The sequence below is a fragment of the Lepus europaeus genome, chromosome 10 (genome assembly GCF_033115175.1).
Source record: "Lepus europaeus isolate LE1 chromosome 10, mLepTim1.pri, whole genome shotgun sequence".
In the NCBI taxonomy this organism is placed as follows: Eukaryota; Metazoa; Chordata; class Mammalia; order Lagomorpha; family Leporidae; genus Lepus; species Lepus europaeus.
The window spans coordinates 5996269-6023973 of NC_084836.1; the positions used below are offsets into that span (position 1 = coordinate 5996269).

General features: G+C 59.0%; 1 protein-coding gene across 1 annotated transcript in view; it reads right to left on the bottom strand.

Moving 5' to 3' along the window:
- Nucleotides 1–27705, bottom strand: part of SREBF2 (sterol regulatory element binding transcription factor 2) — a 65208-nt gene that overhangs the window by 8307 nt on the left and 29196 nt on the right. The window contains exons 2-13 of the mRNA XM_062202769.1: nt 24850–25269; nt 23562–23743; nt 22820–22966; nt 19823–20044; nt 18905–19019; nt 17983–18164; nt 15776–15968; nt 15154–15335; nt 13271–13547; nt 10850–11019; nt 2336–2504; nt 506–623 (exon numbers count right to left, since the gene is read on the bottom strand). Of these exons, the coding sequence (XP_062058753.1) occupies nt 506–623; nt 2336–2504; nt 10850–11019; nt 13271–13547; nt 15154–15335; nt 15776–15968; nt 17983–18164; nt 18905–19019; nt 19823–20044; nt 22820–22966; nt 23562–23743; nt 24850–25269 (2377 nt within the window). The remainder of the gene's footprint in view (nt 1–505; nt 624–2335; nt 2505–10849; nt 11020–13270; nt 13548–15153; nt 15336–15775; nt 15969–17982; nt 18165–18904; nt 19020–19822; nt 20045–22819; nt 22967–23561; nt 23744–24849; nt 25270–27705) is intronic.

Below are 27705 nucleotides of genomic sequence, written 5' to 3' on the forward strand. Positions count from 1 at the left end.
GCCTCCCCAGGCGCAGGCCCCCACGTGCACCCCACGGGCCTCCTCCCCTGAGCCTCTGGGCAGTCACCAGCACTCTCCTCTACCCAGAGGCTCGGCCTTCCTGCCCCTCAGGGCTCTTCTGGTGCTGTCCCCACTCAGCTTCACCGAGGTCGGGACCTGGGCCTTACACAGGAAGAGTCCGAAGTCACAGGGCCCCCAAGGCGACCGCCTGCTGGGCTGGCCACATCCCATTCGGATCCCCTCCCAACAATCTGCCACTCCCCATCTCCCAAAGCAAAACAAACTGTGCAGTGCCTGACTTGCCCCACGTGCAGGGAGAAGGGGACGCACTTGGTGTGAAAGGAAACGGCCAGGTCACAGACCCCACAGGACTCTCATTTTGAAGAAACAAATACAGAGAACCACATGACCTCCTGGTAACCCAGCATCAGGGCTTGTTCACACGAACAGTGTGGGCGGGCCTTAGGGCCACCCTTGGGCTGCATTGGCGGCCCGGGGACTTTACCAGCTGTCTTCTTCCTGGTCTCCAGTCTTCCTCTCGGCCTGAGGTTTCACTAAGGACTCCACAGCCTGCTCCAGCAGGTTCTTGCAGAAGGCCTGGTGCACCTGGGCGATGGGGTCGGCTGAAGAAGAAGGCGAGAGGGGTTAAAGGGCTCTCCCTTTTGAGCTCATTTTGTCTTCATGGTGAAAACAGAACGGGAGGAACCCAGGAGAGAGCCATGTCCCCCCTTTCTCAGAACTGCCTGACTGCACGGTGATTGCTGGGGCCACATGTCACTCTGGGTGAGCTGGGGGGGTCTCCTGACCCAGTGCTCAGAACACAAAGGTGAGGAGCTTGCAAGGAGGTGGCCGCAAGCCTCTCCAGCAAACAGGAACTGGAAAGGTGACAGCTTCCCCATCTCGGAGGCCGTCTCCTCTGCCAGATGCTGCACCCGCAACAGTGCAAGACCAAGCAGTCCTGCATTTGTAGAGCCTCACTGTGGGGCCCGGGACCAGCGAGGACCCGGCCCAACGGCACCGCGCTGACCCCCTTTCCTGGCAGCCCCGAATCACTGTCCACAGCCCTCCCCTCCCCTCCCCCGTGTGGATACAGGGGTTCAGCCCTCCCCTCCCCTGTGTGGATATAGGGGTTCAGCCCTCCCCTCCCCTCCCCCGTGTGGATACAGGGGTTCAGCCCTTCCCTCCCCCATGTGGATATAGGGGTTCAGCCCTTCCCTCCCCTCCCCTGTGTGGATATAGGGGTTCAGCCCTTCCCTCCCCCGTGTGGATATAGGGGTTCAGCCCTTCCCTCCCCTCCCCTGTGTGGATATAGGGGTTCAGCCCTCTCCTCCCCTATGTGGATATAGGGGTTCAGCCCTTCCCTCCCCTCCCCTGTGTGGATACAGGGGTTCAACCCTTCCCTCCCCTCCCCTGTGTGGATACAGGGGTTCAGCCCTTCCCTCCCCTCCCCTGTGTGGATATAGGGGTTCAGCCCTTCCCTCCCCCGTGTGGATACAGGGGTTCAGCCCTCCCCTTCCCTGTGTGGATATAGGGGTTCAGCCCTCCCCTCCCCTGTGTGCATATAGGGGTTCAGCCCTCCCCTCCCTTCCCCTGTGTGGATATAGGGGTTCAGCCCTTCCCTCCCCTCCCGTGTGGATATAGGGGTTCAGTAGGAGGAGGCACACCTAGACGACAAGGCACAGAAGCCGGGCTGCAGGTGGGCGCGAGGCCGCGGGAGTCTGCGGTGCACAGCTCACCAGGGAGGGTGCAGAGCAGACTGGGACTGCTGCTGCCCTCAGGAGCCGCTTTCTGATGTCCACGGCATCACGTTATCGTGCTCCGACCCACACCCTGCGCTGCAGCACGCCTCATTCTCCCCAACCCGGGGTTGGAAGAGGGGACATAGCAGGGGGCAGAAAGCTTCCAGTCGGAGTCCTTGGGACCAGCCCCAGTGCTCCAAGGCCAGGCGAGTCCACTCCAATCACTGTCAAATGCCAGGGACAGAAAGCCGGCATCTCCTTCCGCCGCCTGGAGCCCCATCCCTGTCACCACTCAGCGCACCCGGGCACCGCCCGCCCCTGTTGTTCCCAAACTGCTGCATACACGTCCGTCTGCTCTCCCAGCGGCCAGGGGACAGGGCGAGGAACACAGCTGGTGCTCAATCGCGATCCGTGCTGGCGCGGCACTGGGAACGGCGGGAGACGGCAGAGCTCCAAACCCAGCCGAGCCAGACAGGCCCCAGCCAGCTGCTGACCTCAGGCAAGTTACTCAACCACCCACCTGTGCCAAGGGAGCAGGACCCAGATGACCTGTGTCTCCGCGTGCCTGGCACCCCCTCGGCTGCCTCGGTGCTCACCTGGGTTCCTCTGGGCACAGTACAGACTCTCCTTGGCAGCCGACTTCACCGACCAGCTCCGCTCCATGAAAAACTTCTGGCCCAGGGGGTGGCAAAGCCAGCGCAGGGAATCGGGAATGGCACTGCGCTCGGGACCACAGAGACTCTGGGCTCGACTGAGGAAGTAGCTCTATAGAAAGACAAGGACCAGGTGACACCAAAGTGGCGGCGGAGTGGTGGCCAAGGCCACCATGGCATAAGCAGGCTGGGGGAGCCCGGGGGAAGGAGATGGGTAGAGGCAGGACCCGAGGGACTGAGCGCCACCCTTGCTCGGGGCAGACACAGGCGCCGTGGGCCCCTGCCCAACCCCACCTGCAGTGGCGGGGAGGGTGTGTAGAGGGCCTTCAGCGGCCCCTGGCTGCACTTCACCCTCGCCCCTGACCTCGGGACTTCTTTCTCAAGTTACTTGATTGACATACCTTGCATTTTCAGGTAACATTGTATTTTGCTTTGACTAGCTTTTCATCTGTTTTAGCTCTGTCTGTAAAAAGTTTTGAACAGTGTCTGTGGGGGGAGGGAACAAGCCCTGGTGTTGGGTTGACCAGGAAATCATATGGTTCAAATACAAAACCGAATATGAGGACCTGTATTTGGTATTCTAACCATCTGGCAGTGGTTAAAATCTCACTGGGGGCTGGCACTGTGATGTAATCACCGGTTGTGCCGACGTCCCATTTGGGTGCCAGTCCATATCCCAGCTGCTCCACTTCTGATCCAGCTCTCTGCTATGGCCTGGGAAAGTGGCAGAAGATGGCCCAAGCGCTTGGGCCCCTGCACCTATGTGGGAGACCTGGAAGAAGCTCCTGGCTCCTGGCTTTGGTCTTGCCCAGCCCTGGCAGTAGCAGCCATTTGGGAAGTGAACCAGCAGATGGAAGATACATCTTTCTGTCTCCCTCTCTCTCGACTCTGCCTTTCAAATAAATAAATCTTAAAAAATATTCCATTTGGGATGCCTGCAGGGCACATCTCCCATATTGACATGCCTGAGGGTTTGGGTCCTAGCTCTGCTTCCCGCCAACGTACGCTCTGGGAGTCTGTGGCGGTGGCTCAGGTATTTGGATCCCTGCTACTCAAACGGAAGACCCAGAATGAGTCCCAGGTTCCCAGTCTTGGCCGTTGGCATTTGGGGAGTGCACCAACATATGGAAGATCTCATTTCTCTCTCTCTCTCTCTGCCTTTCAAGTTAAAAACAACAGAAAAACCATGCCTGGCACACCGTCCCTCATTAGCTCACACCAGACAGCACAGGACCCAGAGAGTGAGTGTGTGTGTGTGTGGTGTGCACGCGTGTGTGTAGAAGACGCCTCCCTGCAGAGCTGGCCGTGCGAGGGCAGCCTCCTACAGAGGCCCCCAGGCCACCCCTGCGTTGGGCCCTGCTGTGAGCCAGGAAAGGCCAAGGGCGGGCTTCGAAAGCCGCGCTGCAGCCATTCAAAGGGCCGGTGCCAGGCTGGGTGTTCAGCCTAGCGGCTAAAAGGCAGCCGAGAGGCCTGCGTACCACACCGGAGGGCCTGGGCTTCACCCCCAGCTCTGGCTCTGGCTCTGGCTCCGGCTTTCTCCCAGGGTAGGCCCTGGGAGGCAGCAGTGATGGCTCACGGAGCTGGGTCCCTGCCGTCTACGGGGAAGACCTGGACTGTGCTCCTGGCTCAGACCTGGCCTGCTGGCCACTGTGGGCTTTTGGAGAGTCACCCAGCAGAACCAGAGGCATCTGAGACCTCTCTCTACCTCTCCAATACAGGAAGAAGGAAACATTTAAAAGGAGGCAGCGTCCTAGGCTCTGAGCCCCTCCTCCCTCGCCAGCATAGCCACATTCCAGGACCCGGTGACCAGAACCACAGGGCCAACGGTGCCGGCACGTGTATAGCGGCTCTGTCGTGTTTTTGAGTAAGGATATCGTTATTACTCTAAAATCCACAACTTCCAACCATAAAACCACCTGACACAGGCCTATCAGAGTAAGGAGCTGAGCAGGGGACGGAGGAGGGGGCCCCGGGGCTGCTGGGCCTGGCCGGGGACCTCACCCTCACACTTCAGCCCCCGCCTCCACGCGAGGGCAGCTGCCTCCGGGGCCGGTTCAGTCTGTCGGCTCTGACCTTTACCGGGCTCTGTCGGCTAAGTGACAGCTTCAGAAGACGCGAATGCCAAGGTCAGAAATAGCACGACTGAAGTCCTACTCGAGAACACAGCTGGAGAAGGCTGCGCTCTCCAGGGAAGCTGGGGCAGCTGCCCGAAGCTGCAGGACGCGGACACTGGCACGGCTGGGCAGTGCCATCAGCAGGATGAGCGGTGCAGAGAACCCCCACCCCGCGACGTCCAGCAAAGCCCTCGCGGGACCGAGCAGGACAGCGGCTGGGCGGGGATGTGGAGGCCCGCACGGCGCGGGCGCGGCCTGACTGGCTCTCTCCTGGAGCTCTGAGTGCCTCGTGAGCCAGGGAGCCTGGCGGCTGCTCAGGGTGAGCCAAGGGACCACCCAGAAGGCCCAGAAACAGAGACTGCTCAGGTCGCGCGGCACGAGCGGCCCCGAGACAGGCTAGGAAGTCACTCAGCTCAGATACATTGACAGCTCAGTTCTTCAAAGCAAAGAAAAACTACTTATTACAAATCTCAGTGCGCGTGAGGCTGAGCTCTGTGGCTTGAACTCATAAGAGACAAAAATCCTGGGACAGCCTTGCACACTGTGGCTTCTCTAAGGGAAACAGAGAAAGTAACTTCCCCTGTTCTTTCTTGGAACTATAGCCATGATAATTTTCCTTAAAAATTTTTGTAAATTCTATACACACCAAAATTTCCCCACACTAGAGCCCCAGGGCCTTTCTTATCCGGTGTCTGCTGACTGCCTGATGCGAGGGCTGTGCTAGGAGCCCCGAGCCGTCCAGATCCCGAGCCCTATCCGCTGGTTCACCCTCCACATACCCGCAGTGGCTGGGGCTGGGAGCTCTATCCAGGTCTGCCACCTGACGGCAGGGACTCGGTGGCTGGAGCCGGTCTCCCAGCGTCCGCGTTCGGGCAGTCCCGTGTGGGCACAGATGTCCTAGCAAACAGGCATCTGAACTGCCAGGCCGAACACTCACCCCACACTTGAAAATCCCGAGGGAAACCGTGATGCTCAGCCTGGGCTGGACACCCACACAGCCCTCGAGCCAGCCAGCCCAGTCCCAGCAGAACACGCTGCCCTCCTCTACGCAGCGCCAAATGTGTGCGAAGCTGTTTTTGGAGGATGGTTGATAAGATGCGAATACTATGTGAAGACCACTGTGGAACAGGAAATGGGTTGGGGTCTCCAAGCTGATTCTGAAGCCTGAGGCGGTGAGCACTGCTCAACAGGCGCACACACTTCATCACTAAGTCCCAGCGGTGTAGGGGCCGGCACCACGGCGCAGCAGCTTAGGCCACCCCGTGATGCCGGCATCCCATATGGGTGCCGGTTCGAGTCCTGGCTGCTCCACTTCTGATCCGGCTCCCTGCTAATGTGCCTGGGAAAGCAGCAGACCCTGCACACACATGGGAGACCCACATGAAGCTCCTGGCTCCTGTCTTCAGCCTGGCCCACCCTGGCCATTGGGGCCACTTGAGGAGCAAACCAGCAGATGGACGATCTCTGTCTATCCCTCTCTGTAATTCTGTCTCTCAAATAAATAAAGGAATCTCGGAAAAAAATCAAAACCATTATTTCTTGTTTCAATCTCATGAATGATTTTCTCAAACGGTGAGGAAGCTATCAAGACATAAACACCTCCAGGGCTGTCCAAATGTTGACTACCAAACAGGCAGAACTGCTGGGTTTTCTTCTGAAATGAGTGCCGGGGCAGGGAAGGTCTGGGAGTCCCTGGTCTAAGCCACTTTCACACTGTGCTTCCCCCCACTTGCCCCTGGGCCCGGGGCCTCTGCTATCCAAATACATCTCGCCGAATTCGCAGCTCCTCCCTTTTTAAGAAAGTAGCGCCGGGGTCTCTTACTCTGCCCCCTCCCGAAAGACGTACGGAGAAAGTGGCGATTACCCCAGAGACATCTCACGGGACGCGCAGATGTGCCAAGACGATGAAAACCTCAACAGCCACCTCCCTCGACCCAGCACTGCCACCTCTAGACTCAGCCGAGGAAGCTCTCGGGGGTGAGGGGAGGCGGGGCACAGACGCAGGTCTGCCGGCGGCACCAAGCGCCTCGGCTGGACAGGGGCCACAGCCAACGATGCCCAGGAGTTCCCAGCAGGGGTGACGTGGCGTTGACGGTGTCACCCGTGAACCAATGACGCAGTGTGTGAGTGCGTGCGGGGCGGCTGGGGGTGTTGAGGAACACGCAGAAACCACGGGCGGCTCCTTAGGAAGGGCGAACGTTTCCCGTGAGACCACGAGCAGGAGCTATCTGAAGGGAACCGCTTTCCGGATCCTCGGCCACACACGCCTTCTCCAAAGGGCTGAGTCCCGTTCAAGGGCAGCCGTGTCCTTTGCCAGGAGGACAACTGAAAGCCCAGTGGGGTGCTGGGGATGAGAAGCGGCCCCAAAACGTACGTGGGAAGGTGGAAGCCGGGGGACCCACACTTTCTGGCGTCAGGCCGCTGGGGTGGGGCGCAGCAGGACAGGCGGAGCCCAAAAGTGGACCCACACAGGTGGACACTTATCTTGGAAAAAAGGAGCCACTAGGCACTGTGGGGGTGAGGACAGGTTTTTAAAAGAACAGATTCTGGGGGCTGGCACTGTGGCACAGCAGGTTAACACCCTGGCCTGAAGTGCTGGCATCCCATATGGGCACCAGTTTGAATCCTGGCTGCTCCACTTCCAATCCAGCTCTCTGCTATAGCCTGGGAAAGCAGTGGAAGATGGCCCAAGTGCTTGGGCCCCTGCACCCACATAGGAGAACCAGAGGAAGCTCCTGGCTCCTGGCTTTGGATAAGCCCAGCTCCGGCTGTTGTGGCCATTTGGGGAGTGAACCAGCAGATAGAAGACATCTCTCTCCGTCTCTGCCCTCTGTAACTTTGCCTATCAAATAAAATAAATATTGGGGCCAGTGCTGTGGCGTAGTGGGTAAAGCCACTGCTTGCAGTGCTGGCATCCCATATGGGTGCCAGTTCAAGTCCTGGCTGTTCCACTTCCCATCAGCTCTCTGCTTTGACCTGGGGAAACAGTAGAAGATGGCCCAAGTGCTTGGGTCCCTGCACCTGCATGGGAGACCTGGAAGAAGCTCCTGGCTCCTGGCTTCGGATCAGCACAGCTCTGGCCGTTGTGGCCATCTGGGGAGTGAACCAGTGGATAGAATACCTCTCTTTCTCTCTCTCTCTCTCTCTCTCTCTCTGCCTCTCTGTAACTCTGCCTTTCAAATAAAAATAAATCTTAAAAAAAAAATAAAAAAGCACAGGTTCTGGATGAGGCAGACATCCTGCGCCCCTACCTTCACCTCACACAGACTCCGCCCCAGGTGGATCAGGGAGCTGCGTGTGAAGACCGAAGATAAAGCTGTGGCAGACCACGCAGAAGCGACAAAGTGTCCAAGCACAAAGGAAAAGACGAATGAACCAGGTTCCTTTAATTTTAAGAACCTGTGCTCACCAACAGACTAAGAGAGGCCAGGGTGGGCCAGAGAGCAGACGTGGGTATCCACAAGGCCCGCGGCCCCGAGGATCACAGCCTGGAAGAGGAAGAGACAGACACCCCGAGTAGAACCGGGGACACCATTCCAACTGCCAGATACCCAGCGTCCGTAATCACCTGGGAAGTGCAAACGAAACCACGAGGAGACGTGTGAGAAGCAACCGGAAAAGAGCCGGACGCCAGCACGTGTTTGGTGAGAATGGAGAGCGGAGCTTTCGGGCACGGCGGGAGGAGTGAAACTGGCGCAGCCGCTCTGGAAACGCACATAACCTCTGAGCCAGCCGTGCCTTTCACAGAAATCCAGTCACCTGCTACCGGAAGACACACAGGCGGAGGGTCGCGGTAGCACCAGTGACAGCCACAGGAAACAGGAAGCAACTCAAATGTCCGTCTGCGAGTCTAGTGGTACCACGAACACCGTACACGGCGAGAATGGCCCCTCTGCCACGATGCGGCAGCACAAAGGAATCTCACGCATGACCCCGGGACAAGAAACCACACACAGCACAGTGGAGGCCTCCGGGGAAACGGCAGGGAGGGTGGCTTCTAGGGTCTTGGTTCACCTTTTAAAACTAGTTAATTGGGCCGGTGCTGTGGTGTAGTGGGCACGTAGTCCCAGCGGCTCTACTTCCAATCCAGCTCTCTGCTATGGCCTGGGAAAGCAGCTGAGATTGGCTCGGGTCCTTGGGCCCCTGCGCCCCTGTGGGAGACCCGGAAGAAGCTCCTGGCTTGAGACTGGCCCAGCCCTGGCTGTTGCAGCCATCTGGGGAGTGAACCAGCAGGTGGAAGACCTCTCTGTCTTTCCCTCTTTCTCTCTGTAACTCTTTCAAATAAATAAACCTTTTTTAAAAATTAGTTAATTTATTTTTATTTACTTAAAAGGTAGAGAGACACAGAGAAATCTTCTACCTGCTGGCTCACTCCCCAAACACTTGAAACAGCAGGGGCAGGGGCTGGGCCACGCTGAAGCTGAGGGTCTCCCACGCGGGAAGTACTTGAGCCATCTGCTGCCAGCGCACACGTCCGCAGGAAGCTGGGACGGGGAACGGAGCCCACACTCTGATAAATGGGAGGGGGCATCCCCGGCACATCCGCTGGTTCACTCCCCAGATGGCTGCAACAGCCAGAGCTGTGCCGATCCGAAGCCCGGAGCTTCTGAGTCTCCCACGTGGGAACAGGGGCCCAAGGCCTGCTCTCCCAGGTCGCAGCAGAGAGCTGGATTGGAAGTGGAGTAACCGGGACTGGAACCGGCGCCCATGTGGGATGCTGGCACCGCAGGTGGCGGCTTTAATCGCTACACCACAGTGCGGCTCCCAGGGCAGTATCTCGGGTGTCTCTCGCTCTGTCTGCTGGTTTCACAGGCTTTTACTTCGTGAGGTCGCTGAGCTGCGTGCTAAGGACGTTCTGTACCTACACACACACTGGACTTCAGGACAACGTTTACACAAACAACAAGTAACAGGCAGAGTAAACAGAATCCAGAATAGAAGAGTGGCTACCTTGTGGTGGGGGAGGTGGGCAGAGAGAGGGGAACGGCCTGAGGGGCCGCTGGGGGGGCGGGGGGAGCTGAGAACAATATGTTGCCTGAAAAAAATGATTTATTCATTGAATTCCACAGAAACCCACACAGGACAGCCAGACAGAGCTCCCATCCACTGGTGCCCTCCGCCAATGCCCACCGGCAGCGGGGGTGGGCAAGGCCGAAGCCAGGAACTCAACCCAGGCCCCCCCATGGTGCAGGGACCCAATGAGTGCACACCACTGAGCTTTCCTGCCGTGCCCGAGGGTGTGCGTTAGCAGGAAGCTGGAGTCCGGAGTGCAGCCGGGACTCAGACCTGGGCCCCTGATAAGGATGCTGCTGCCTCAGCCACTACAGCAAACGCTGGCCCACGGCCCACGGCCTGACGGGATTACACGGGTGAGTTCACTAAGTGCACACGGTCAAGCCGTAAAGTTATAATGTGTGCACGTTACACAAGTGTGACGGCACTGACCCAGAGCAGAAACACAAACCGGGAGGGGGCTGGGACTCACCGCTGCCTGCTGCTCTCAGCTGGGGAAGCCCGCCCTGACTTCACCTGAGGCCACTGGCAGGAGCTCGCCGGGCTCACGGGCAGCGAGTTAGCTTTGCCTGGCACCCACCCCAGCACCGCCCTGAAGCCCTGGTTCCCGTCTGGATTCCCGGCCAGACGGGATGCTGCCTGAGGACATGTGCACTCTGGAAGTGGGACTTGGTGGCCTTCGCTAGTGACTGAATTCAGGGCGAACATCCTATCTGTAATGAGACACAGGGTGCAGATGGGCTTCCCCGTGCCCTCTGTCGCCCAGACTATCACGAGGCACCTCGGGAGCCCCACCAGTGTCACCACAGGGCACAGCTCATCCCTGCCAGTACCCAGATATGGAAGCAAACCGTGACGTGCCAGTCCCGTTCCGAACATATCTGACACACTCAGCCGGAGAGGCCGCGCGAGACCGGCAGCCTCGGACGGTGACCCGGCTGTGAGTGCCCAGGGCTGGCTCCGTGCCAGGCGCCGCCCGGCCCCAGCTCCCGCCCTGCGCCCTGAGCTCCTCGCACAGACACACTGGTTTTTTGTTTTTTGCTTTTTTTTTTAACTTGTGGACCCACAGCACTGTGATCAACACAAAGTACCCAGTAAAAACCTTCTGGGTAAATAAAAGAACCCGGAGGCCTAAGCGGAGATTCTGAGAATTTTCATGAAGGGCAAAGGAGCCACACAGCAACCACTCGTGGAACCAATCTCCGCACCTCAGGCCCCACTCTGTCCTGGCTCCGCCCCATTCTCTGCCCTGGTGTCTGGTGGAATAAACGACCCAAGACTGCCCGCGCATCACAATTCCGACAGCTCAGCTCTTGGGGAGGGTACTCACGGCCAGGAAGCCCAGTTTGCCTCCACACCGCGTCTTGAGCCCCATGGCAGCCGTCAGATGGATCTCGACCAGCGTGCTTGGCGGGATCTTCTCCTCTGCGCACTCGGCCAGGTTCACAGCGCACAGAGCCATGTGTACGTCCGAGCAGGCGGACCCTGCCGGAAGCTTCCCTAGGGCAGGAAACAGATGCTGATGTTGACAGACCTTCCACGGCAAACTTCTCACTCTGCACAGCCGGAGTGACGGTGTTCCGAGAGGAGGGGGTTTTGTGGACGGGCCTGGACAGGGTGCTGGGCGCTGTGACTTCCTGCTGCGTGCACCTGTCCACCTCCCAGGGTGGCTGCGGACATGGCACCCGGCTCTGTGTAACGGGGGCTGTCCACGTTACTGCACACCGTTTTTCATGCAGTGTCAACAGTATGGCCACATGCTGCTCATGCCATCCCGAGTCCCCAGCCAAATTCAGCGGTGGTAACAAACAAAAACCGACTGGGTTTATTTGTACTTAAAATCCTCGGTTTAGAAGCACACATTTCTTTGAGGGGAGAAGAAATGTAAGACAGCAATGACAGCTGGACAGATGCTGGACAGTAGGTGGACAGCCAGGGCACGCTCACTACACACTCCCCTGGTGACATAGAAGTCCGGGGACAAGGTGCCCTCACACAGCCCAAGGGCCCGCCACAGCTCTCCCGAGACTTCAGGGTGTCACCTGCTTTGGTCCTCAGCACAGGGCTGGGAGGTGGCACAGGCCAGCGCCAAGGTCCAGCAGCGGCCAGCCGGGGGCTCTGGCATCACCCAGGAGGCCCCGTCTCCCTGGTCTTCTCAGCGGCGCAGGAGACCTCGGCGCCAGGCTCTGTTCCTACCGGCTGCTGTCTCCCAGAGGAAAGCAGGGCAGAGGGCAATGTGGACCCGTGTTCGGTCCTCTCGGCCCCCGGTGCCTCGCACAGGTCCTGGACCACAAGTGCTGAGAGCTGTGTACCTTCCCAGCTGGAAGTCTACAGAACCGGACAGCCAGCAGGCAGAGGCCTGGTGTGGGCCCATCCTGCCCGCGGGCACACGAAGGCCCGGAGCAGAACAATACAGATGGGAGCATCTCCTGCGGCTCTACCACGGGCACAGGTGCTGACGCTGCACGGCGGCTCTACCACGGGCACGGGTGCTGACGCTGCACAATGGCTCCACCACCTCATCTCCTGGTCACTGCTCTACCCCCGGGGCCTGGTTCTACCCCACTTCCGGTTGAAGCCCCTGGTGGTCAGCAGGCATTTCCAGCCTCCCTGGGACCACTCCTGGCCCTCGTCAGACATCTCAGCAGCAACCTCCCTCCTCAACCCTCTTGGCCCTTGTCCTTCCAACCCCAAGCATTTGGGGTCTCCTCTGACCTCTCCCACTGCCCCCCACCCCCGGCAGCCTTCACCCCGCCTCTGTGGCCTCTGCCCGCCCTCTGTGTGCGGGTGTCCTCCGGAGGCCTCCGGCAGCTCCCTCGGCTGTCACTCTCACCTGCAGGCCCGAGCCACGCTCTGTCCCGGCGGCAGAGCCGGCACATCACTGCCTACTGACTTCCCCTCCCATCTCATGGCAGGAGTCCAAATTGGAGTTCCTCGCCTCTTCCCCGGGAACAGCGCTTTCTCCTGCTTTCTTTGCTTCTGTCGTTAGCACTACTGTTCCCCAATACCCCAGCAAGAGGCCAGGAGCCATGGTAGCCCTCCCCTTCCTTGCCAGGCACACCCACAGTCCAGTTCAGTCCACCTGCTACCGTCCCTCCGTCAGTCCTCCCAGCGTCTCTCACGTTCAGTCTGGCTGCCCCGATTGCACCCTGACCCCCACGGGGCCACTTCCCAGCTGTCCCAGAGTGAGCCATCTAAAGGTGAGAGGCACCACGCAGATCACCCTCCTCCCACCCTCGCCGAGACACTGGCACCAGGAGCCATCGAGGTCCAGGCACCGCGCCAACCTCTGGGACAGGCTCTGCCTGGCAGGCCCACCTCCTGCAGTTAGCCACCTCCGCACTTCCTCTCACAAAGCCAGGAACTTGAATGCTCGGCCTTCCCAGGGACAGCAGGCTCCCGTGCCGAGTCTAATGGACTCAGCACACTGTCACTCGCTCGCTGACCACTCTACCCTTCCATGAGCTTGGGAGCTTCCTGAATGAAATAAATGATCATACTTCGCTGAATTTAAAATGCCATCATGTTAAGTCTCACCGTTACTCTAAGAGTCACTACAGATAAACCGCCAACGTCATTGTTTATGGGACACCTCCCGCGTGCAGTGGTGCTACTGCCCCTTACAACCCACAAACCACGGGATTGTGGTTGGACCACCCGCTCTGAAAGATGACAGAGCAGTTAGAGCTCGGGTGGAGACCCGGCAAGCCACGCTCAGGGGCACTCAAGCCAGGCAGGCAGCCTGCCCCACCTGTGATGTGCAGCTGGTGCAGCCTGTGGTAGGCCAGGGCAGCGTCCCGGGCGCTCGTCTTAGCTTCGTCCTCGAAGCCGGCTGCGGTGGCCGGGGGGGCTCGCCGGCGCTGGAAGACCCTCTTGAGCAGCCAGCGCACCAGGCGCAGCTTCTGCAGGCTGTAGCGGATCACGTTCCAGGACAGGCTGCAGGCCAGGTCCAGGCGGGAGGTGGGCAGCGCCCGGCCCAGAACTGACAGGCAGGTTTGCAGGTTGGCGGCGGCAGCTGCGAAATCCCCCTACGAAGCAGCAAGAGGGCTGGGTGTGAGGGTCCTGGTTTGGCTGTAAGACTTCCACGCTCCTCTGCTTCACGGCTACAGAAATCCATAACCAGCAAGGAGCATCTGGGGAACTTCAGGAAGTCACGAAAAGCGGAACCAGCTCTCAGCTCTCCCCAGGGAAGTCACTGCTGATACCCGAGGGACTGCCTCCCGCCTTCCCGCCAAATGGGGCGCTCTGTGAGCAAACGCAGGGGGACGTCCACACGAAGACGGACACAGGAACCTGGACGGCCTGCGATTGAGAGAAATGCAGATGCGTGGTCTCATCCAGACCCAGAGTCACAACCCTCGGGGGCGGGGCCCTTAGGGTGAGTCTCGTGTCTGCCACATTTGAGAACCATGATTCCAGACCAAACCACAGCTAACCTTTGCTGACCTGATGGATCTAAGGGAGAGTCTATGGTGCTGTATTGCAGACCCCTTCGGCCGCCCCTTAGACTGGGAGGCCGAAGCCCCAGGCATGCTATTTGGTCTTGGGAAACGCAGCACAGTCTCTCCTCCTTACCCCCAACATGAGCTGGTATGGCTCGTGCTTTGCGTCTCCTATCGTTACAGGAGTAGATGAGGGACACTGGCTGGATATGTCCTCAGAGTGACCATCTCTAAGGTGGCGGCAGAACCGACATGGACAGACTGCACGCACCTGAACCACCTGCGGACACTGCTCTCCAGGAAACAGCCCCCCAGGTCTCATGTACATTTAGGACCCACAGCCCTGGCCACGGCTGATAGACACAGACTGGCCAATGAGGTTCTCAACTGCCAGCCGCCGTCTGCACAGGGCAGAGCGGGCGTGTGGCTGGCCGCAGGGAACGTGCCGCCTGCTGCCCTCCCGAGACGTGAATGCTTAGCTGCTCCTCCGGTGCCCTGGGCCGCCCTGGACTCTTCCGCACAGACTGCCCTGTGTTGACTTCCAGCTCATTTTCTTGTTCCAAAGCCTTCCCTGGCTCTCAGAGCACTGGGAATAAAGCCCCAAATCAGTTACTAGTCAAGTCCCTCCAACGTGGGCCACACACCGGCCACTGTCCCCCACACCCCAGACCCGTCCACCACACAGCCCTTGAGGGCTACGGGCCGGGGAAGGCCATGGATTCACGTGGTCTGGTCCTGGCGAGGCAAGTGCAGGTGGGACTGGAAATTCAATACATCTTCAGCAGGTTGATGTTTGAGCTGAAAGTTTTGTATGGCTCCCAAATGATGTTATGAATACCCAGATGGCTCTCAGCACAATCTACGGTCCCCAGCCCTGGCTTGGAAGGCCCTTCTGCCATGCCTGCCCTTCCTGCCTGCCCCAAGCACTCTGCCAAGCCTCAGATGCCCTCGTCAGAAGGCGGCTGCTCTGCCCCCACCCCCCACGGGACCCGATTCCTCCCTTGGCACAGCACAGATGGGAGATCGCCCACCGTCCACAGCATTAGAGCCCCCACACCCCTGCCAGGAGCAGGGCCCCTTCCATCTGTCACCCCAGCCCCTCCCACAGGACTCCACCTACACCAGAGACTCCACACAGGTTGCCGAGTTCTTAGGGAGCCTGTGGAGGAAGCTGAGGGTGGACAGCACTCACCCTGGCGAGGTCCAGGTCCGCCTGCCTCCGGTGCCTCCAAAAGGTGACGGAGGAGCGCGAGTGTGGCCGGATCACCGGCTCCCCATGGACCAGCAGCTTCACAAAGACGCTCAGGACGATGACACCATTGACCAGCCACAGCAGCAGCGTCGGCATCACCCAGTCAAACCAGCCCGTGGGACCTGGCCGTGGCGGGGCGGTGGGGGTGCACTCAGCTAGGTCTGCCAGCAAGGGCCCCACGGACCCCGGGGGCATGACATGACAGAGCCTCTGCCCCACGGCGGCCCATGGTCTACACGGCACTCCTGTAGCCTTGTCACTGCCACACTGAGCTCCACACGAATCTGCTAGCCCAAGAGGATCAGGACACTGGCTTTCCCACTCAGCTGAGACGCACCACCCCTCCCCCTTCAGACAGGCACACTCCCCCTCCCCGGTCTCCTCCCAGGTTCCTTTCTTCTGCTCTCTCCACCTGAACCTGTGTCTGCCTTTTACTTCTGAAACGGGACTCGGGCAGTCCCTGCAGGCAGCAAGCAGGGGGGCCGCCACAGCTCCTGGGATCTACTAGGGAGCGAACGGTCTGCGCGCAGTCCTCCCGCCACGGCTGCCCAGCCGCGCCTACCTGACTCCAAGGAGAGGACGCTGCGGCCGGAGCCGGGGGACCGGTGCTGGTCAGCGTCGTGGGCCCCGCCCCACTGCAGCAGCGAGGTCAGGGGGTTAAAGGAGAGGCCCAGGAAGGTGAGGACGCACAGCAGGATGCGGGAGCGGTCCACCATGCCCAGCGCCACAGGAGGGGAGTCCGGCTCATCTTTGACCTGCAAACAGGGCCTGGAGGTGGGTGTGCGTCCTGCGGGGGCTCGCGGCTGTTTCCTCATCTACACGCCAGGAAATAGACCACCAGGGAAGACAGGAAACAGCCAGGAGGGAACCGGGAAGCCCACAATTCACAGCGCTGCTCACACACGGTGTGCTCCCCCTCGGTGGGCCGAGAAGAGACCGTGTTCCCGACAGAGGGAGTGGAAGCGATTTTCTTTAGGGTAGAGCTCAGTCCCAACGGAGGACACTGGATGTCTCTGCTCCTGCGCGATTCCAGGGCAGGGAATAGGAATCTAAAGGGCCAGATGGCCAGTGGACCGCGGCTGCCTGGGGCTGGGGCCAACGTGTAGGAACCACCTGCCAGGGGTGCCAGGGCTCCCAGAGGTGATGCGAATGTCTGCATCTTCATTGTGCTGACAGTTACTTGGCTGCGCATGCCTGGAAAACTCCCAGGACTGTACCCTTAAAATAGATGTACGTTGAGCCGGCACTGTGGCATGATGGGTAAATTTGCCATCTCCCGCACTGGCATCCCATAGAAACACTGGTTAGAGTCCCAGCTGTTCCACTTCCGATCTAGCTCTCTGCGAATGCACCTAGGAAGGCCCAAGTGGTTGGGTCCCTGCACCCACGTGGGAGACCTGGAAGAAGCTCCTGGCTTCAGCCTGGCCCAGCCCCAGTCGTTGCGGCCATTTGGAGAGTGAAGCAGCAGATGGAAGATCTCTTTCTCTATCTCTGCCTTTCAAATAAATAAATCAATCTTCAGAAAGAATAAAAAAGGTATATTTTGGGGCCGGCGCTGTGGCGTAGTAGGCTAAGCCTCTGCCTGCAGCACCGGCATCCCATATGGGCACTGGTTCATGTCTTGGCTGCTCCTCTTCGATCCAGCTCTCTGCAATGGCCTGGGAAAGCTGCGGAAGATGGCCCAAGTGCTTGGGCCCCTGCACTCATGTAGGAGACTGGGAAGAAGCTCCTGGCTCCTGGCTTCAGATCAGCCCAGCTCCAGCTGATGCAGCCATTTGGGGAGTGAACCAGCAGACTGAAGACCTCTCTCTCTGTGTCTCCTCCTCTCTCTCTGTAACTCTACCTCTCAAATAAATAAGGAAATATTTTTATTTAAAAAAGATATTTTTATTGCATGAAGTCATACCTCAATAAAGCTCGTTAAAGGCCATACTTTCATGTGGATCTACGTAAAGGATTTTGCCTGTTCTGTGACAGCTGAGCCCCACCAGCCCCGGGAGTCCACGTGGAGGGAGGGAGGCTGGCTCAGATCTGCCCTGAGCCCCGAGTGTGCAGAGCACACGGCTCCAAAAAATGTTAAAACCATTTGAAAATGTCTTCTGATGATTCGGAAGCCTCAGCTAACGCATCTCATATACCACAGGCCTGTTGTTGCCAAACTGTCACATCTGTACAATACACGGACAATGGAGAATGCTGCTACAGTAAACACACACCAGAGGCAACTGCGTCTGCAGCCAAACTGTCAACGTCAAAATGCTGCGCGGAACCCAGGGGTCTCCACAGGCTTCCCGGGAGCTCATTAGGCTCAGAACTTCTCTTAACTAATTCCATTAAGTTACGATCGCCAGGGGCTGTCTTTGAGGATTAAAAGCCCTTGGTTGCGATGTGATCTGTTAGACTGCACACTGGGATCATCTCCAGAAAGAGGCAGCCTTGGCCTAAACCAGCGGCTCTGCCTCTGGTGCAGTGGTCTTGCCAGGCCCAGGGAAGCCATGAGGCACCTCCGGCAAATCCCAGCGCCCGTGGACAGCGCTCCGGGCTCCAGCTCTGGATCTGGCACGCGTTGCTTCCTGAAAGGGCCTTTCAGCGGGGACCAGTTAAACTGGAGGGAGTTCCTCTCTGCTCACCAGGACCTGGCTATATCACAGAATTCCAGCTCTTCTCCGGCCCAGGCCCTCTGAATGCTGGCCCGCCCGCTGGGCCCAGGCTCCCCGCCTCCCCACTACGGCCCTGGGGGTGGGGGACTTCCAGGGGTCAGGCTTGTACCTTTGCATCATCCAGCAGGGGGCTTCCTGGCTCTGAGTCGATGGAGTAGGGGGAGAAACCCGCTTGGGACCCCGAGTCGGAGGCCGGGGGGGACATCAGGAGGACATTCTGGTTAAAGTCATCGATCTTCAGGTCCACGTCGTTGTCCACCAGACTGCCTAGGTCGATGCCCTTCAGGAGCTCTGCAAAGAAAAGGCCACTGAGAGGTGGACACGGTGCCCAGGGGGTTCACCTGCTTCCTTGGGTACCTGCCTCCCACATCGGAGTGCCAGTGCTGAGTCCTGGCTGCTCTGCTCTCGATTCAGTTTCCTGCTAATGCATTCTGGGAGGCAGCAGACGATAGCTCAATTGCTTGGGTCCCTGCCCCCACTTGGGAGACCTGGATGGAATTCTGGGTTACTGGCTTTGGCCTGGCCCAGTCCTGGCTGTTGTAGCCATTTGCGGACTAACTTGGTGGACAGAACATCTGTCTTTCTTCATTGCTGTCACTCTGCCTCTCAAATAAAGAAATAAACTGTTGGGCTGGCATGGTGGCACAGTGGGGTAAGCTGCCTCCTGCAACACCGGCATTCCATATGGGCACTGGTTCAACCCCTGGCTGTTCTGCTTCTGATCCAGCTCCCTGCCAATACACCTGGGAAAGCAGCAGAAGACGGCCCAAGTGCTCGGGCCCCTGCACCCTCGGGGGAGACCCAGATGGATTTCCAGGCTCTTGGCTTTGGCCTGGCTAGGCCCTGGCTGTTGCACTCATTTGGGGAGTGAACCAGCAGATATAAGCTCTCTCTGTAACTCTGCCTTTCAAATAAATAAAATACAGCTTTAAAACCAAGAAAACTCCAGCTTGTGACCAGTTTTCAGGGCCCCTGGGCGGGCTAGTGCCTAGCGCAGCCGGGAGGCCTGACCCCGCAACGCGCGTACTCACTGTTTTTCTGATTTGCCAGCTTCAGCACCATGTTCTCCTGGCGCAGCTTGTGATTGACCTGCTGCAGGTACTTGATGTAATCAATGGCCTTCCTGAGAACGCCAGACTTGTGCATCTGGGAAGGAGGGCGGGGGAGAGCAGAGCGGTCACCGCAGGCTGCAGACGGGTGGGGGCTGACGCCGGCCCAGTGCCAGCTCGCCTGCTGACAGCTGTGCCACCTGGGACACATCACGCCCTGTGCCTGCACCTCACCCTCCCATTCACAGGTGTGCAGTGAGAGCTACGATGTAACACAGGGGAGCCTGGCACGTTGACAATAGTGTCAGCGCTGTTGCTACTTCCTGCAATAACCCTGGCACCAGAAACACATTTTAACACAAACCACAAAAGCAGCGGAGCACCGCTGGGCAGTTATCTCCAGTCACAGTGATGCTTTCACTTTAGGTAGGTACTGTCTAGACTTGTAGGCTACAAGGGAAATTCCTGTCCAAATAAAGGGACGGGCGGAGGTGAAAACTCCTGCTTGCCAGGAGACACGCTCACTGAGACACCGGAAGTGCATGGAAAGTCAATTTCCTCTGTCTGCCACTGGTCAGAAATCCACCCTCCGCTACCTCTCTTCCCTAAAAGGTAAAACATGGCTAGTCACTCCTGACCACGGTGCCATCAGCTGACCCCAAGGTACACAAAGCTTTGCGCTGGGCCCCTGTGAGTGGCAGGTGGCTTTCTCTTATTTGACCCTGGGGGCCCAGGATAGCCACAGAGCACAGGGAAAGGGCAAAGGTCACTGCCTTCCCATCTCTTGACACAAGCATTAGTCTGGCAAGCACTCAGCCTGGGCCCGGGCCTCCCCCGAGGTGGAGGGCGCCTGGTGGCGAGGCCCGGCCCGGCCCAGCACGGCATCTGGCTTGGCCGCACCTTGGCGTCTGTCCCCATGACCAGGTCTTTCAGCTCGATGATCTTGTCGTTGATGGAGGAGCGGTACCGCTTCTCGATGATGTTGTGGGTCGTCCGCCTTTCTCCTTCTTTGGGGGGATCGAGCTGCTTGACTCCCCCGGGCACCTGCTTAATGGGCACTTTGTCTTGCCCCATCATCACAGGCATCGTGGTCAGAATGGTCCCATTGCTGCCCACCAGGGTCTAGAACAGGCACATAAAGAGGCAGAGCCGCCCCTTCGTTAGTCTGCACAAAGCACCTGGCAGCACAGACCAGCACAGACCCGCCCAGCCCTGGCCACGTGGCACCATCCAGCCAGCTTCCTGTGGTCTGAGACCAGGCCTGGGTAAGTCAGGCTCCAGGAAACCTCTGACCCCTCGGCTGGCCACTCACTGCCTCCTTCAGAACCACGGTTGACAATCCCTCTACAAGAGGACTAACGTGGTGGAATATGCTCCACCCTTCTGTCCTGGGTGCAGGGACAAGCCATGTCCAGAACTGCACAAGCGAGCCCCAGGGGGGCCAGGGGTCTGTCCTGAGGGCCCCATGACACACAGCGCCCCAGGGGGGCCAGGGGTCTGTCCTGAGGGCCCCACGACACACAGCGCCCCACGGGGGCCAGGGGTCTGTCCTGAGGGCCCCAGGGGGGCCAGGGGTCTGTCCTGAGGGCCCCACAACACATAGTGCCCCACGGGGGTCAGGGGTCTGTCCTGAGGGCCCCACGACACACAGCGCCCCACGGGGGCCAGGGGTCTGTCCTGAGGGCCCCATGACACACAGCGCCCCACGGGGGCCAGGGGTCTGTCCTGAGGGCCCACGACACACAGTGCCCCACCCTGAGGGCCCCACAACACACAGCGCCCATGGGGGCCAGGGGTCTGTCCTGAGGGCCCCACGACACACAGTGCCCCACGGGGGCCAGGGGTCTGTCCTGAGGGCCCCACGGGGGCCAGGGGTCTGTCCTGAGGGCCCCATGACACACAGCGCCCCACGGGGGCCAGGGGTCTGTCCTGAGGGCCCACGACACACAGTGCCCCACCCTGAGGGCCCCACAACACACAGCGCCCATGGGGGCCAGGGGTCTGTCCTGAGGGCCCCACGACACACAGTGCCCCACGGGGGCCAGGGGTCTGTCCTGAGGGCCCCACGGGGGCCAGGGGTCTGTCCTGAGGGCCCCATGACACACAGCGCCCCACGGGGGCCAGGGGTCTGTCCTGAGGGCCCCACGACACACAGCGCCCCACGGGGGCCAGGGGTCTGTCCTGAGGGCCCCACGACACACAGCGCCCCACGGGGGCCAGGGGTCTGTCCTGAGGGCCCCACGACACACAGCGCCCCACGGGGGCCAGGGGTCTGTCCTGAGGGCCCCACGACACACAGCGCCCCACGGGGGCCAGGGGTCTGTCCTGAGGGCCCCACGACACACAGCGCCCCACGGGGGCCAGGGGTCTGTCCTGAGGGCCCCACGACACACAGCGCCCCACGGGGGCCAGGGGTCTGTCCTGAGGGCCCCACGACACACAGCGCCCCACGGGGGCCAGGGGTCTGTCCTGAGGCCCCACGACACACAGTGCCCCACCCTGAGGGCCCCACAACACACAGAGCCCCACGGGGGCCAGGGGTCTGTCCTGAGGGCCCCACGACACACAGCGCCCCACGGGGGCCAGGGGTCTGTCCTGAGGGCCCACGACACACAGAGCCCCACGGGGGCCAGGGGTCTGTCCTGAGGGCCCCACGACACACAGCGCCCCACGGGGGCCAGGGATCTGTCCTGAGGGCCTCACGACACACAACACACTGCTCCCTCTCAAGGGACAGAGAGGTAGATGGCACCACCTCTTCACACAGTGGCCAACCAGAGGTTCCTCCTTCCCTTCCTCTTGTTCGTTTACCAATTTTTGTTCTATTTTCTTCCAAAAACGGCTTTAACATCCAAATGGCAAATAAACAAACAAACAAACAGATAAAAAAGCTGCTCAAGCTCATCCGCTGTGAAGAAGTAACTGACACAGGCTCAGGGCCAGCACGGTGGTGCAGCAGGTGAGCCTCTGCTTGAGACGCCAGCATCCCGTGTGGCAGTGCTGGGGTTCGAGCCCCAGCTGCTCTGCTTCTGAGCCGGCTCCTTGCTGGTGCACCTGGAGGTGCGGGTGGGTGGCCGAGCGCTTGAGTCCCTGTTGCCCACGTGGGAGGTGAGGGCTCCCGGCTTTGGCCTGGCCCAGCCCTGGCTGTTGGCGCTATTTGGGGAGTGTTGCAGCAGATGGAAGATTCTGTGTCTCCCCCTCACCACCGCCCTCCCCCCACTTACTCTAAAGAGTAATCTTTAAAAAAACCCACCACAAACTTTGCCTGTAGCTTGATAAATGTTTCCGACTTACACACAGACGGCATGTGGGCCACTCTTTTCCCCTTGGAACGTGCCCTCATGTTCCAGTCTATTTCTACCACCACGGCTTAGTCCCGCCTCCTGAGCGCACATAAATGCAGTGTCCCGCAGGAGCGCCCGGCGACAGGTCTCGGACACTCCACCCTATTTCTGGGGTGCAGCCAGGCTGTCTTATCTATCACAGTTCTCTACGTTGTGGCTGGGGGGCTGAATATTCCCCAACTTGCTTATCTCCTGCTTCTATGAATAAAGCCACTGCTTCCACACTTGACCAGACTCACCTGCTGTAGGACGCTGAAGTGGCCAAGAACCCACGACTGACGGGTGTGGTGCCCGCCACGTTCCTGGCCTCAGAGGCCCTGTGTGGAGCTGTTGCCCTGGCCCTCCCATCACTCACTCAACACACACACACACACACACTGGGAGCACTTCTTCCAGGGAAAACAAAAGGACAAGGAGTGACCCTCGGAATTGGACCGACGCAGCCTCTGGAGCTCCACCACCCTCGTGGTGTAGAGACTTTCACGTCTCTGAGGTCCAGCTCCGCCAAGAAAGGAGGTGCAGGGGGAGAAAGCCGGGAGAAGGCAGCTCTTACTGGTACTTGAAGGGCGGCTGTCTGGATGGGGGTGGTGAGGGCGGTAAGCGCCGGGTTCTGGACGGCAGCCATGACCGGGCTGCCATCTGTCTTCAGTGTGGTCAGAACAAGGGAATCTGTCTTGATGATCTGAGGCTGGACCAGGACCTGGACGCGAAAGGAAGGAAAACATGAAAAGGAAGGCAGCATTAGTTTCCTGTCTTGTGTTTGTTTCTTCCTGCACAAACATTATGAGAAAGAACAAGAAAATAAAATTTTCATCAAACTGGGAATCAAAAAAAGTAGCAGGAAATCTTATAGCAGCCGTTTCAAAAAATGGCTGTGCTGGACAGCCTGTGAGATGGGTTAGGGGGAGAAAGGAGACAGCTGGAGGGGGTCTTGGAGGATAATACAGTCCGCTGTGAAACATTTCTCCTGATTATAAAAATAATAGGGGGCCAGCGCTGTGGCATAGTGGGTGAAGCCACTGCCTGCAGTACTGGCATCCTGTGTGGGCACTGGTTCAGGTCCTGGCTGCTCCACTTCTGGTCTGGTCTCTGCTGTGGCCTGGGAAGGTGATGGAGGATGGCCCAGGTCCTTACTCACCGCTCACAGTGCATTCTGGGCCCCAAATGTCCCTATCTGCCCTATACGCCACCCCTAAACACTCTGGCTGGTCCTGCTCAGTACGGAGAGCACACCTCCAGCCGAGGAGAGGCCGGCAGCCCCGCCAGGACCTCCCAGCATCCTTTCCGGCACCTACCGGGACCTGCTGCACCTGGGGCGCAGCTACCGTCTGCACAGTGGCGGGGGCGAGGGTCTGCAGCGTGCCATTGGCTGTCTGGGTCAGCACCCGCTGGGCCTGCACCGTCTGCACCTGCTGTTGGATGGTGACCGGCTGCACCTGGGAGGACGTCACCAGGCTTTGGACTTGAGGCTGAAGGACTTGGGAGAAGAGAAAGAGTCACAGGGTGAGGCATGCGTGCTGTCATTGTAGCTGCGGCAACAACCAAGGATGGAGTGTCTCTAACAACCAACTCCCCACATGCTGCTGAGACGTGAGCAGCCATCAACAAGCTGGCGCAGGGAACAAGAGCATCCCATAGGGCTGCACCAACTTCCGCGGGAACGGGCACAGATTGCTTTATTGCTGGGTGCAGTCAGGGAAGCTCACCGCACACGACTGCGCCCAGCGAGGCAGTGAACAGATGCTGAGAGCCAACAACTCCCCGCAGCTTCATTTCCTCCCGTGCTTTTTGGACACCGAGTCTACACTGGGGTGACTATCTCAGCCTTTTGCCTTTAGACCACGCTCCCCAAGTTCCCAAACTCCACGGAAGAATTCAGGACAGTATTAATCTCACCCAGAGTGAGAGGAAAAGCTGATGCACATCACAGCCAGAACTAGCCACCCACTCAGCACTCTGCGGCCGGCCTGGCACTCGTATTAAAAGCCATACTCAGGGGCAGGCGTCCGGCTCAGCAGTCAGGAAGCCACTAGGGATGTCCACACTCCATTACCAGAATGCCGGGCTTCAGGTTCTGGCTCTGCTGACCCCAGCTCCCTGCTCATGTGCGCCCTGGAGGCAGCGGGTGATGGTTCCAGCACTTGCGTCCCTGCCACTCCCACGGGAGGCCCAGATTAAGTTCTGGGCTCCTGGCTTGGTCAAACCCTGACCCAGACGATGGAAAATTTCTGTCTTTCAAAGAAACAATTAAAAAAAAATTTTTAAAACATATCCATCTCTGTAGTGAATGCCCAGATGTGTGCTGAGTGAATGGTTCTCGCCCGGGGCTGCTGGCGCCGGCTGCCTCCCAGGATGCCCTGTGCCTCCTATGCTCGCTGTACTATGTGAACGAGTATCTGTGAAGAGACACAACATTCACTGTGGTATCAGAAGTGGACTCTCAATGTCCCTGCCTCCTGCCTCCTGCGTGACCACCAGGAACGCACTCCGCCAGGGCCACACTGATCTTCACGCCCACAGAGGACAGAAGTACTTGTGGTGCTCGTCAGGTGGGAGCCGATGCCGCGCGGCCTTGCGCCTCACCCTGAAAGCTGGTGGCCGCATTCTGGTAAATCAGTGGCTGCTGGATGATCCTAGTCTGGGGAGCGGTGCTGAACGTCGGCGTGATCATCACCGTCTGCGGCTGCAGCTGAGCCGGGGGCTGGGGCTGGGGCTGAGGGCGGGGCTGGAGCACAGGCGCTGCCCTGGGTGGGGTGGGCACCGTCGTAGGAGGGGCCTTGACCTGCAGGGCTGGAGCCTGGGGGGAGGTGGTCGAGGGGGAGAAGGAAGACAGTGGGACCTGGCTGAATGACCGCTGCACTGAGGGGTCCACAGCTCCACCACTGCTGCCCCTGCCATTGCCGCCGCCGCCGCCGCCGCTGCCGCCAGGGAAGGAGCCGCATAGCTGCTCTGAGAACAGGTCCGGGAACTCTCCCACTTGATTGCTGACAAACTGCAGCATCTCTGTGAATAAAGGAGGAGGAGGGATTTTATTGTCATCCCAAGAATTAACTTTTTTTAAAGGATTTATTTATGGGGCCGGCGCTGTGGTGTTGCGGGTAAAGCTGCCACCTGCAGTGCCAGCATCCCATATAGGCACTGGTTCAAGTCCCGGCTGCTCCACTTTCAGCTCTCTGCTATGGCCTGGGAAAGCAGTGGAGGATGGCCCAAGTCCTTGGGCCCCTGCACCCGCGTGGGAGACCTGGAGGAAGCTCCTGGCTCCTGGCTTCAGATCAGCGCAGCTCTGACTGTTGCAGCCGTCTGGGGAGTGAACCAGCAGATGGAAGACTTTTCTCTCTCTCTCTGCCTCTACCTTTCTGTAACTCTGCCTTTCAAATAAATAAATAAAACTTTTAAAATAAAAAAAGATTTATTACTTATTTGAACGACAAAGTTACAGAGAGGCAGAGAAAAGAGAGAGGTCTTCATCTGCTGGTTCACTCCCCAAGTGCTCACAACAGCAGGAGCTGGGCCGATTCAAAGCCGGGAGCTTCTTCCGGGTCTCCCACATGGACACAGGGGCCCAAGCACTTGAGCCATCTTGTACTGCTTTCCCAGGCCATGGCAGAGAACTGGATCAGAAATGGAATAGCCAGGACTCCAACTGGCACCCATATGGGGATGCCAGCACCGCAGGCAGTGGCTTTACCTGCTATGCCACAGTGCTGGCCTACCAAGTATTAACTTTTAAGTTTTTTAAGAAACAGAGGCATGAAAATCTAATGGCTTCTCAAGCACACGTGAAATGGGTTAGGAAAGCTTCCCGCCCTCTCACATGGAGATCACCTGGCAGGCAATGGCTGCCAGGAGCCCAGAACAAGGCAGGCCTTTATCTGCTGGATCTCTTTCCTTCCTCCCCACACCCCTCCGGGCCCTGACGGTTATCAGCCATAACGGAGCTGCTGTGTGTTGGAACATGTTCTAGGAGGGGATAGTGGGTCCCTCCCTCAGGCAGAGGGTGGGCAGTCACTGTCCTGGGACTCAGCACAGCAGGGGACGTGGGTCTGTGCCAGAGCCCACCTCTCTCTAACCCCTCCTACCACATGCAGGCTCTGGCCTCCTTCCCAGCCTGGGCACAGCCCTGGGTTCTGCTGGTGCCCTCGGGGACAGTGCCGTTAGAGGCCCCTAGGACCCGGTTCCTTAGGGGTAGAAAGATGGAATGACCAAGAGAAAGTCCACAACAGGGAGCTCACTTGACCAAGGTCACACAGCTCCTCAGGCACGGCAGGGTGGCAGGAGCTCAGGGCACAGCAAGCCAGTGCTACCTGGACTCCGGGCTTCCATCAGATGAGGAGCCTACAGGTCTCTGCCTGAGGGGGCTGTGTCCACCTGGAGTCCATGCCCCTCCCCTGGATCACGTTTCAAATATCTGGGGCCTGTGAGTTCTCAAGCCAGCTTCTAGGGCCTCTATTCCGATCCACCCTCCCCAAGGCCCGCCACGCCCAGCTCAGTGCATCACTCAACAGCTCACTCCTCGGTGTGGTGGAATGAGGTGAAAAGGTCATATCAAGATGGCCGCTGAGGTGAACAGGTCATGCCAAGATGGCGCTGACAACAGAAACTGCCTGGCAACAGGTTGTGATTGGATGGCTTCGGAAACCACATGACAATAGAGCCTGACTGGCAACAGGCTGTGATTGGTTGGGGCATAGACTGCCCCTTGACCGGATATATTAGCTGTTGTACTAACTGAGCCAGCTGCTCGCCTCAAGCCTGCTTTCACAGACTCTGGAGTCTGTGTGGTGACTCCGCGCCTCTTGCCCCCGCCACACTCCTCCTCTCAGAAACGAATCCACTGCAACATGGTTGAGAAGTCAACTGCAGCACCTCGAGACTCCTTCCCCCGCACACAGCCGCTCCCCAGGCGCCTGCCGCTTCAGCTACAGACCCGCAGCCCTCTGCTCTGTGCACCTTCCCTCCCCGCCCCTCTCTCTCAAGCGTTCCCGAGAAGCTACTGCTCGGCCGTGAGCTGTGGCCCTCTCGTCCAGATCCTCAAGGCTATCCAGTGGCCTAGTTTGGACACCGAGACATCAGAACAAAAAGCCACCAGCACACAACAAAGCACCATCTCCGGTCATCCCTCCGCAAGTCGCTCCCAGGCCCAGGAGTGTGTGCGCGCGTGTACACAAGAAGTGGTCTGAAGCAAGAAGCACTGAGTGTCGAGCAAGCTGGGTTCTACGTGGTCTCCAGAGCTTGGCGTTCAGTGCTTCGCGTCTTCAGCCAGTTGAAGCAGCTGCGCCTCCGGAGCAGCATCACGCCAGGCTGAATTCCCAGAGTGGGCACTGCTCCGCCCTCACTCAACCCTCGTGTGGGAGGAAGACTGGGCAGACTGCCACAGGTACTGCCACCTGCAGCAACCACTTCAGCTCTCAGAAGTGGTAAAACTGAGAAACAGCCTGA